At 36.4% G+C, this 12,168-nt stretch overlaps 1 protein-coding gene across 9 annotated transcripts in view; it reads left to right on the top strand.

The window, feature by feature from the left end:
• The window catches only part of TTC13 (tetratricopeptide repeat domain 13), a 75,070-nt gene that overhangs the window by 23,339 nt on the left and 39,563 nt on the right, over positions 1–12,168 (top strand). For 6 of the 9 annotated variants that reach the window (XM_031659252.1, XM_031659274.1, XM_031659253.1 and 3 more), the window contains exons 4-5: positions 2,148–2,218; positions 11,145–11,210. In XM_031659252.1, the coding sequence (XP_031515112.1) occupies positions 2,148–2,218; positions 11,145–11,210 (137 nt within the window). The remainder of the gene's footprint in view (positions 1–2,147; positions 2,219–11,144; positions 11,211–12,168) is intronic. The other 3 variants (XM_031659277.1, XM_031659263.1, XM_031659257.1) reach the window with 1 other exon arrangement.

Genomic DNA, 12,168 nt, shown 5'->3' with positions numbered 1-12,168 from the left:
TCTCGATCTCTTGACCTTGTGATCTGCCTGCCTCGGCCTCCCAAAGTGCTGGGACTATAGGCGTAAGCCACTGCGCCCGGCCGATTATTCTTTTATTAATAGATACTTCTGGTTTTGTTCACAAAATGTTGAGTTTTAGGTGGAGAGATCTGAAAACTGCATTTGATTTGAAGTGGAATTCAATCACTTCGATGTGGACAGCCATTTAAATATGTTCCTAAAGTACAAAATTTATCTCTGAAAATCATATTTATTTTTATGGCTCATTGATTGATTTGTTCATTCAACAGATATTTACTGATTATAGGATAATAAATAGGAAATAAAAATTTAGATTTGAAAGGAATCTTTAAGAAAATTTTCTACAGGCATATTAAGCAAGACCCAGACAGTTATGAGACGTGACTGAGGTCCCCATGATCACACGGCTGGTGAGTGGCAGAGCCAGAATCCGAGCTCAGATCTTGGCTTTCTGTGCAATCGTCATCTTCCTGCATTCAAAGAAGTACAAGTTTATGTTTTTATCCATGTTCATCTGACCATTAAGGAATTTCAGCACTTGGCCATCCCTCCAGTGCACAGTGGTTTGGGAACTGCCTTGAATTTTCTCAGCGTACCAGGCTCCCTGGGAGGTTAGGCTCCGGAGCCAGGCAGCTTGCTGCCTTCCTCTCACTCTCTGCTTATGGTCCTTGGACAGCTTGTTTAACCACTTTCTGCTTTATTTCCTTGTCTGCAAAATGGGGTTAATAATTGTACCTACCTCATTGCAGTGGAAGAGCAAATGAGTTAATGCTGGTAAAGGATATTACTATGCCTGTCACATATTAAGAATGCAATGCCTGTAACCACTGTGATTCTTGCTGCTGTTTTCACTGCTAATATTACTGCCCCCATCCCCTGCAACCCCTGCCAAAACTAAAGGTATCCTCTGGTTACCCAGAGGTTAGCTAACTGAATGGTATCCATTGTCAGCATTCTGAACATGTATTTGGGCTTAATTTATCTTTCCAAAGAAAGTAGGGCAAAAGGGCTCTCTTTTTATTTTGAAGAGTGCCCCCAGAAGTGCTTATATTATTATGGTGTTCAATTTGAACTTTATTTTTACTTTATTGATTTATGAATATATTTTAAACTCTTTCTGCATTTCATATCTATTTCTGCTTTGTTTAATGTTTTTACTACTTTTAACTGTCAGGAAATATAAGCTCTTAATGACAGTAAAAGTTTTCGTTGCCCGTCTTCTTGAACACTAATTTGGTCCTAAAGGGTATTGCAGTAAAGTTTTACAGAAAAGCTTTTTTGCAAATAAATGTTATCAAAATAGTTATGTTGAGTGATGAATAAAATGTTTTTCAAGGATTTTGGGGGGCCTAAGGGTTAAGCAGTCAGGGCAAATTTTATAGATGGTAATGTAATCTAGAATATTCAAAGATTGTTTTTTGGATGGGTGGCAGAATTTAGTCAGAATATTGCTGTGTTTTCAGAGATTGTCCTGGCTCTAATTTCAAAATACCACTCTCCTAAACAATGTGATACAAAATGATTCATCTTTAGTGTATATTCTGAGTAGTGTTTTCACTATATTTTGAATGGAAGAAGTAGGAAAAAGACTGTCATTGCATTATGGTGGTTTGTATTATCCACAGTTAAGCATTATGTTAATATATTTGAGTCCCTGTTTTTGTTCTTACTAGGTAATTGGCAGTAAATTCAGCACTCTCAGGAATTGAAATTTGTGATGCTGTTTGGGTATTTCTCATAACATTCACAGTAAATATCACATTGCCATGTTATGTGGACATTATTTAGGCTTATTACTAGCTTTTGTGATAGCTAGGAGACATCACAAAGGTTATTTGGGATCTGAAAATGAATGATGGGCTTAGAAAAAGATAAGTATCTCTTGTAGGCAGTTATTTTATAGATGACTTTAACAATTTAAATCTAAATGGAATTGGAAGGCTGATTAGCAAGTGCAGAGTGGTGAAAGTGGAAGAATTCAGTGACACCTTATTAACTTCTAGGTTTTCTTTAACTGCTTCCAGTGCTTGGAGCTGCTTTTGGAGATTTACCAAAGAAGTTAGTTATTGATTCTAGTTTGAGCTACTTTATTCTTTCCTTTAATATTTTTGTATTTTGTTTCATAGCTATTGCTTACGTCTTGATTGGCAGTGGTCTCTATGATGAAGCAATACGGCATTTTTCAACAATGCTTCAGGTAATTTTTCTTCTTATTTATGGAATTTCGAGTTTATGGTCATGCCAAAAATATGGACTAATGCACAGCTGAAGTGCTGTAATACAACGTGTTTTTAAATTATACAAGAAAGCGAAAGAAATTGGTATGGACTGAGCACTTTCTTGGTGCCAGGCCTTGTGACATGCTTTCATTTAATCTTTGAAAGATTTTAAATAAAACTTCATTTTAAATGAGAAAAAGGGAATCTAATCAGGTCAAGCAATTTACTCATAGTCTCCCGACCATCAAGTTGCAGAGATGGGATTCAAATGCAAGCTTTAAAAAAACATTAGCATCAGTTCACTTTCCTCTCTACCACAGTATCTCCCATGAGATATGGACACTGGAAATTCTTGAAATTCCAACTTATTTTCACACAGGAGTTGATCTTCATGATTAACTTAATTTCTACTCATACATATGTTTCTCACCTTAAAGTATAATTATGAGACTCCTTAATGAAGTATTCGGTCTTTACTGATTGGTGGCTGTGCTAAAGTCTAGTTAAGATAAAACATGCAAGCACTACATGTGTAAGAGTTGCAGAGAAGGCTGGTAGCTGCCCAACATCATTGGCCTTATATCTTGTATCATTATTTAACTGTATGCACTGTTGGTGCCTAACCATTTATTGATTGTTGATGTGTCTTTCCAGTAAAGTACAGTGAAGAAGACGTGGATTTTAGAGCTAGAGATGCCTTAATTCTAATCCACTGTGCTTCCTGCTACCAAGTTATTTAAACTCCTGAGTAATGGAGATAATAATAACTACCTCCAAAAAAATTCTTTTTTGGTTTAAATGAAATATCCTATTAAAGTACTTAGTACCTAGTGCCTGGCACATAGTAAATGCTTAGTAAATTTTGGCTAGTCAAAGTACTGTTCTGGTATATTCATCTGTGTTAATCATAGCAAGGGCCAACAAATACCTTACAGTCTAGCAGGCAGACTTAATTTAAATGATCCACTTTGAAATGTTAGCTCTGCTTTTGTTTTCTCTTTAAAAGTAAGGTTAATTATATTGATAACATCTTCATTCTCAAACAATTGATGAGATATTTTTAGTTATTACTTTGAGGTCTTTGGATCCAAGGAGCAGTGTATTTGGGTGGTCATGTGGAACACTATTCTTCAGTGGAATTTAAAGTACAAAGGGTAGATTATAGATAGTTTTAAAAATCACATTTCTATTAAGTATTGGCAATGTTATAAAAGGTAAGCAAACACTTTTACACAGTTAACACTTGATCCTGGCTTGAAAGGGAGGTTTTGATGCATTTATAGGAGCAAATATCAGTTAATTTAAGGCAACCAGGCTGGAGTGTAGAATCCAGCAGAAAATAGGAATTTGCAGATGTATTATTTTATTCAACTTTTTGAAAATGTTATTACCATTGTGGTTGAAGACAATATAATACTGTTAAAGAAAATATTTTAAATAATAAAAAATTTTCGAATTCTGCCACTTTAACATGTTTAAATTTTTTATTTATGCTTTTTCAAGGTATGCAGTTGTTTTATAATCTGAATATATGTACTGTTTTGTATTACTTTTTCACTTAATTCTATGCTATAAATGTTTTTCAGTATTTTTCTACAATCTTATTTTTAATGGCTCTATAATATGCCTTTGTTTTGTCCATTTATAGTTGTAAGACATTTCTCTAGCAGTTATGTTCAGAAAGTATATTAGCATTTTTCTCTTGGTGCAAAGAAGATAATGTATTGAAATGTGATACCGCATTTTCATCAATCTGTGATACAATGGGTTGCTTTCAGCTGGGAAATCTCTCTTTGAGAGTGTGTGGATTATAAGGTTGGACTGCTTTACTGGCATTTCAGACTATCGATGGGGCAGGGATGAAGGCAGTGGAAAGTTCAAATGCAGAAGAATGAACTGGGTGGTCATGTATAACATATTTTTATATAGCAGCAAGAATGCCCTTGGCTTTCCTGCTGGTGCTTTCCTCAGTGATTTCTCTTCCCTTACCCTTTACCTCAGTGCTTCCCAGCTCTTTCCACATCATGGCACATGTGGAAATAATATTTGCATGGCACATGGGTAAGCAAGAATAATTTGGAGGCATCCAGATAAAGCTTTGTGAAAATCTGTCACATTTTCTTTATATTTTATGACTGATAAGAAATAGAAAATTCGAAGATTCTACACTCCAGCTAGAGAGCAAGAACCTGTCTCTGAAAAAAAGAAAGGAAATACCAAGATTCGATGTTAAATGCTAACATTGTTTTCAAAAATTTTAATAAGAAACTTGATCCTACTTTTCTGGACAAAACTTTTCTATATTCGAGTTTATGTTTGAAAGTGATGCACACAGTCTCTGTTTGAGTTTTCTGTTGATTTCATCAAATTCTCGATAGCTAGTGTCATCAAGACACTATAAAAGTAGGTGGTAGCAAATGTCCAAAGAATAGTTCTTGCTTCTTCTCCAATTGACTGAAACTCCTTTTTTCATCATGAATCATAATTTGCATAAATCAGTCTCTTTAAATTATATATTACACATATGATTATTCTCTAAATCTAATTACTCTTTTCTTTTTTGTTTTGTTTGTTTTTTCTTTTGTTGGCAAACGTAGTGATAAAATTTCTTGCAGTATGAAATACATTTTTATCTCAATCATACTTTTTCATATCCAATATTTCAGAATAGTGATAAAGCTTTTCTTCAAGTATATACAGATGTTGCTGTACTACTTTTCATTCTTCAGGTTGTTCCTGAACTAAATATCACTTGAGAACCATTTTTCTCTGTATATGCTAATACATTTTTACCTGTTCCTTGCAGGACCTTCTAGATATGCAAAAATTCAGTATTTTTAAGCCAGTAAATGTCTTTTAACAGATCTACAAAGTGGTAGCTATTCATGTACAGATTTTTTGTTTTTTTTGAGTTCATTAACTCTTGGCAAATTTTTTTTTTTTTTAAATGAGACAGCTCATGAACTCCAGTATGAAGCAGCAGAGCATGGAATATGATTCTGTTTATAGAATCAGGCAACAAATGGGGACTCGGGGGCTTGGATTTTATTAGAATTGCTATTTTGATAAGCTCATTTAATATGAATTTCAAATCTACATATAAAGGGTACTTTAACTCCAGAATGACTTTTTGATATAAAGCTCTTATACCTTTCCTGTTGTCTTGGTTTCACCAGCAGGTGACAAACCTGGGAAATATTTCCATAATCCTCGGTGTTTCAAAGTGTTTATTGGAATGTGTATTCCCTGTGGTTTGATTTTCCTTTACAGAAGTATCAAGGTTTCTAACTGAGCACAATGACAGGGTTTAATAGATGTCGGTCTGCATTGGAAACTCTTGATTTTTAAAGCTTATAAGTTAGTGTTGCCTCTATGCCAATGCCCTGAAGTCACTTCCACGTGTGTCAATGCATCAATAATAGTGTTCTTGAGTTGAAAAGTAGAACTTTTTCCTGATTTCTGTGTTGCTTTGGTCCCCATGCAGGGATGGGTATAACATAAATGCTTCAACAATTTTATGAGGCAATTTGGCCTTTGCTTCATTGTGTGATCTTGAGCTCATCTGATTTTGATCTGATTCCAGTGGAACTGAACTTGTAAAAGAACATTATTTCTTATTTTACATTAGCATACAAAATTGAAAACATTCCTCTGCACAGAATTTTTAATAACATCCTTTATGCAGATACATGTGTTCATCACTTAGGTGAAATCTAATCCTCTTTACATTGCTTATCTACTGACTGTTTCGACTTGTTTGTTTTTAGATCCAGTGACTTTCCAGTTTTAATAAAAAGCCGGCCTTATAGTGGTAAATACAGTAAATACTGTAAAATTTAAAGTCACTATATAAGTAATAAAATGAGAATAATATATTAGACTTTTTTTTTGAGAATTGAGACATCTAAGTAGACACAACACCATTTAGGCAACTGTTATACCATGATTTTGCAGTTGCATAAAGTAAAATTGGAAGATTGAAGTATTCATTTTCATTTCACTCTTTTTAAGTTTAAGAGTATAGAAACTTTTTAAAGAAACTTTTGAAAAAGTTTCTGAAAACTTTATAAAGTATAAATATTATAAAAATATTTTGAAAAATTGCTCTTCAGAGCCTAATTTGTTTTTAGAAATAAACATTGGTTTTTATTTGGAAAAACCCAGAAATTTACTATGGCATTCCATAAAGAAAAGTTTTTGGCTTTTTAGCTAATGATAGAAAAAATAATAAATAAAGTATCAACTTTTAAAAGTAATAAAATCTGTTACTTAAATTTAGGAACGCTTGATACTGGACTGTAGATATAACAGCCACAGTAAGTATATGTCCTTCTTGACTGTTAGGAAAAAATTCTAAAAAGAAAGAATAAATTGGGCCGGGCGCGGTGGCTCAGGCCTGTAATCTCATCTCTTTGGGAGGATGAAGTGGGCGGATCATGAGGTCAGGAGATCAAGACCATCCTGGCTAACACGGTGAAACCCCGTTTCTACTAAAAATACCAAAACAGAACTAGCCGGGCGTGGTGGCGGGTGCCTGTAGTCCCAGCTACTTGGGAGGCTGAAGCGGGAGAATAGTGTGAACCCGGAAGGCAGAGCTTGCAGTGAGCCGAGATCGCGCCACTGCAGTGGGCCACAGAGTAAGACTCCGTCTCAAAAATAAATAAATAAATAAATAAATAAATAAACAAACAGAAAGCATAAATTGAATACAGAAAACCTAAATACTTTACAGATAAGCACAGTAATCAATTCAGTGCTGTAGTAATGATGAGACCATGGGGTGACTTGAGGGGAGGCCCATGCGAGGGGCTCTGTTGTGGGGCACACATCCAATCCTGCAGTCAAGATGATGATGGCTACCTTTAGGAAGTTGTCAGTGTTCGGATATTTCAGTTGTTGCAAACTTGAATGACTGGGTTTTTTTTGGTTTGTTTCTTTTTTGTTATTGTTTTAAGTTTAAAATTTTTATTGCTACAAAAATGTTCTAGCTGCAAGAGCTGGAGGCCCACCATACGTTAATCACTGTGGTATATCTGTCATAGAGCTTTGCCTTCCTGTTATCCTGGATCGGGCTCTTGTTTTCCATTGACTGTACCCCACTATTATTAGCCATGTTGTCCTGCTTGCTTCCCCTTTGGGAAGAACAGGCTTAACAGAGCTGACTTTGATCTGGTAGGTGAATCTCTTGTCTTCTGTGTTGGTTTTTGCTTGCTATTCCTAGTAGGTGGCAAGAATAGCATGGCTTTGTGTGGTATTCCTAGTGCATGGAACCTGAGGTAGCTAACAGTAGGCCCTTAGTAAATAATCGTGGAATGAGTGGCTGACATCCATACAATGTACAGTGGGATAAAGGAGAAGGAGCATATTTATTTTCTAGGGGAGTCTGCAAGGAATCCACAGGTGGTGTTTGAGCTTAGACTTAAGGGATGAAAGGAATTTCACGGGGACCAAGGCAATGGGTGAGTGTTTCAGACAGAGGGGATAGCATTTGCAAATGCACTGCATTTGGGAAAGCATCTTGTATGTAGGGAATTATTAAATAGTTCTGATTTCTGGGGTATGAAATGAAGCTGGGTGTGGTGGCTCATGCCTGTAACCCCAGCATGTTGGGAGGTTGAAGCAGGAGGATCGCTTGAGCCCAGGAGTTTGAGACCAGCCTGGGCAACAAAGTGAGACCTCCATCTCTACAAAAAAATTCTAAACTAGCCTGAGGTGGGAGCATCACCTGAGCCCAGGAGTTTGAGGCTGTAGTGAGTTAGGCTTGCACCACGGCACTCTAGCATAGGTGACAGAGTGAGACCCTGTCTTTATGAAAAAAAAAGAAAAAAAAAAAGAGGAAGGAGATGAGACTGAACAGTAAGGCAGGAAAATGATTAATATTTTCTGCAGAGCCATTTAGATGTTAATTTTTTTTTTTTTTTTTTTTTTTTTTTTTTGTGGGTTGCTGCCCTTTAGTGGGTCCTGAAATTAATTGACAAGTTAAGATTAACACTTTTTTTTTTTTTAAGTGAAATATGCTGGACTAGAGAATATCAGATTCCATAGTGTACAGTAAGTCCTAGGTGTAACCTAGTGAAACTGTTTTCTAATACGTGTGTGTATATATCGTGCACATGTGTATGTGTGTCCTGGGTTGTAATGTAAAATGTATTTCAGTGATTTGGAGTTGAAAAAGTTTGAATGTCACAGTATTAGGTGTTGGGGAGTCACTGAATAATTTCAATTAGGGAAGTGATATGATGAGACCTTAGTGTTAGATAACTCTTGGTGTGTATCTGGAGAATAGATGGGAAGAAATGAGAACAGGTAAGGTGATCACAATATCCTAGGTGAGAGAAGAAGGCTTAGAATAGAGTAGTGGCTGATGGAGTGGGCGGGTGGATGCTGATCTGTTCAGGAGGTGAGATGGCCAGGATTTAGTGAGGGGTGTGTGAGCTGAAGAGCAGGAGGATACCAGAGCACCAGCCCCGGCCTTGGGTGTGCGGGGATGCCAGTCGTATTAGTAGAATAACTGCTTATTTACATATTTTTCTGTTTCACCTCTTGGTCATCTGGAGTAAAGTTTTTTCTCAGTTAGGAGAAAGCAGCTCAGATAATATATTTTGAACCATAACAAATCTGAGCATAGGTTTGGTTCTTCCTGGAGATCAATGTTACCTTAAGCAAGCTTGTCCAACCCATGGGCCAGATGCAGCCCAGGATGGCTTTGAATGTGGCTCAACACAGCTTTGTAAAGTTTCTTAAAACATTATGAGATCTTTTTTTTTTTTTTTTTTTTTAGCTCATTAGCTATCATTAGTGTTAAAGTATTTTATGTGTGACCTAAGACAATTCTTCTTCCAATGTGGCCCAGGGAAGCTAAAAGATTGGACACCCCTGCTCTAGAGGATGAGCTCCCTGGGCTCACTGACTCCCACACCAGCCTGGCCAGAGTTCTGTTCAACCATTGACTGTTCTGTCTTCTGGCTTTTTTGCTACAGAAAAGCATGAAGCCAGTATTACTTTTAATTCCTCAATAGGTTCCCTTTTTTCCTGCTCCCCTTTTCCCCCTGACACCTGTATCCTTTCTCCATCCAAACAACTTATTCTGCCTTCCTTTAAGCCAGGAAAAATATTTCAGCGTTTAAAGTGCTTATCTCTAGGGGGCAGGCTTATAGGGCTCCTTTACTTTCTGCTTGGTACTTTTCTTCATTTTCTGAAATTTTTACAGTGAAACATGTATTACTTAAAACATATTTTTTTCTGATTATAAATGAGCATGTCTGTTTTAAACAATTAACAGGAATATAACAATGTATTAAGTACAATGGGAATATATCTAGTAATCTCACTCCCCAGAGGAAATTCCTGGTAGCATTTTGGAGAGTTTCTTTCTGTGCACATAATGGCTCATACAATCATGTATAAGTATGATTTATGAAATGTAAATACCATCTTTCTATAGGTCTATAACATGTACTGTTCCCCGCCCCACTTAGCAAATAGCATGGCGACCTCTATGCCAGTTACGTATAAGCTATAACCTATAAATCCAGAACTTTGTAGGGGCCAGGGAGGTAACATGAGCAAAGAGAGTTGGCACAGTGTGGCTGCGATGGGTAGGCCCTGTGGTGAACTGATGGACTTGTACCTCTCATCTAAAGAGACAGCCAGTGCTTAGCTCTAGTCAAGTATTTATTGCTGTGTGAGAATGCCAACATGTGGGCCTATGTTTGTTGAATCTTTTAATGTTCTAAGAGAAGCTAGAAACCTAAAATTGTTTAGTTTAAATTTTGCAATTTTTCATCCACCATGTAGTCCAATCTGCTGTCTGGGTTGTGGCTAGTGATATGCCAGTTTACCACTGGATATAGATGCATCTCATTCTATTTGAGTAGCTTTTAAGAAAATTTAAGTGAGTGTTATCTTCTCCTTTATTTTTTCCCATTTACTCATCATTGAAGTGGATGTGTTCATTTTCTACAATACTGGCAGATACCCTAGCTCAGATATGAAACTGAACAATAGATTAATCTATCAAGTTTTTGCAAAGTTTCTTTCTGGAGAATCCAGTGCTGTTCTATGAAATCCCTTAGCAGTGCAATACTTCCACCCAGGACCTTATAGCCAGAGGTGGCTGTTTATTCTTCTTTCTTAACTGGATAGCAAACCATTCAGAGAAGTAAAAATTGTAGAGGCTAAATGTAGATGAGAGGCAATTTCATTCACTCACCAACTAACCTGTATGTAAGGACTCAATGGCCAGGGTCAACAGATGTTTTGTCCTTGGTCCTAATAGGTGTTTCTTCCACCTATTCTGCAATCTGGATTGCAGAATAACCAGAGAAAGCATGGGAGCAGGCTACAAAAAGAGTCTGGTTTTTTATTTTGACCCATTAGTATGAAGGGTTGGATTAATTTCCAACAGATTTCAGCGCAGCCTCATTTCTAGTTCGTCATTGTATTGGCACTGAGTGGTTCTTTCCTCTTCAGGTTATTTCATGGATATATGAAAGGAAACACACTAGTTACAGGCATTACCCAATCCTTTGCTCACATCTCTTTACCCCTCTGAGCCGCCGCCTTCTCTGTAAGACATGATTGCTGATGCTGCCAGAGTTGTTGAGAGGATTGCATTTTAAATAGGATGACTCTGTGAAAGAAACCAGCATATTGCTCTGTAATGTTGGTTCCCTTCTCCTTTCTTTATTATTTCTTCCAACATGAAACTTTTATCACATTTCATTCAAATGAGCTTTAAGAGTATAGACTTTTCAGGTTGGAGACTGCATATTGACTTATGAGTGGTGGTAGCATAACGAAGTAGAGCTGTCACTTGTGGCATTAACGTGCTTTAAGCAGAAACTGATTTTTTGTTTTGTTTTGTTTATGGTTTTTGACGTGTTTCTGTTTTGGTCTGACTAGGAGGAGCCTGATCTGGTTAGTGCAATTTATGGCCGAGGGATAGCCTATGGAAAGAAGGGACTACATGTGAGTATGTAATAGTTACGATTGCCATAGCGCCTACATGACCTGACACAGACCAGGGTTTTGCTAGAACTGCTACTGTTCATTGACCCTTGATGGCATGTGGAGTGGTATCTATCGTTCCAGTTCACAGATGAGAAAATGGCAGCTAGTAAGTGGTGGACTGGGGATTTCCACCCAGATCTTCTGAAGTAAACTTTGATAAACTGGATAGACTAAGAAAAGCATGAGAACCTGCTTGCATTCCTAAGAGATATTCAATGGTCCAAGTGGAGACTGGGCATCAATAGTGAACTAGGACTTAGAGTTTGAGTTCCTTTCACAATTATTAAAGGTTGATGAAAGAACAAAAGGTTTTTTTTAAGTGTGTAAAATTTATTTTTATTTGTTATATTTTATACTTTTTGCACATAGGTATAATATATTTGTAGCTGTAATCAAATTATTCCCCTTATTTCTTTGAGGAAGGCTGGAGGAGGACTATAATAATCATATTTTACACAAGCAAAGGTACTACGGTATAAAAATGAAGACTCCTGAAATTATATAGTAAATCACGAAATGGTGTAAGTTCAGTTTTCCAAATTTTTAGTCTAGGACATTATATGCAAACTTTTTCTATTGTCTTATTGTATACTAAAAATATTTGTGTGAAATTGTGCTTTGAGAGAGCAATACAACTTTTGCAACTTTTACATTAAAAATATTAAATGTTTAACATGTTTATTTTATTACAATTTATAACATATTACAATTAATATTGTACTAACCTTGTGCTGGCCCACTGGAGAAACTTTGTGTATCTGTATACTTCTGAGACATAGAGGACTGAGAATGAATTCAGAATTGGGAATGATGGAAGTGCTTAGGGAGGAAACGATATTTTACTCAGAGCATCAATAAATGACCAGGTTGAAGTTGCACTAGTAAAGTTCAGAGCTGCCTCTTCCTAATTCACATC

This window comes from Papio anubis, chromosome 1, assembly GCF_008728515.1.
Source record: "Papio anubis isolate 15944 chromosome 1, Panubis1.0, whole genome shotgun sequence".
Classification (NCBI taxonomy): domain Eukaryota; kingdom Metazoa; phylum Chordata; class Mammalia; order Primates; family Cercopithecidae; genus Papio; species Papio anubis.
This window is presented reverse-complemented; position numbering and strand designations above follow the sequence as displayed.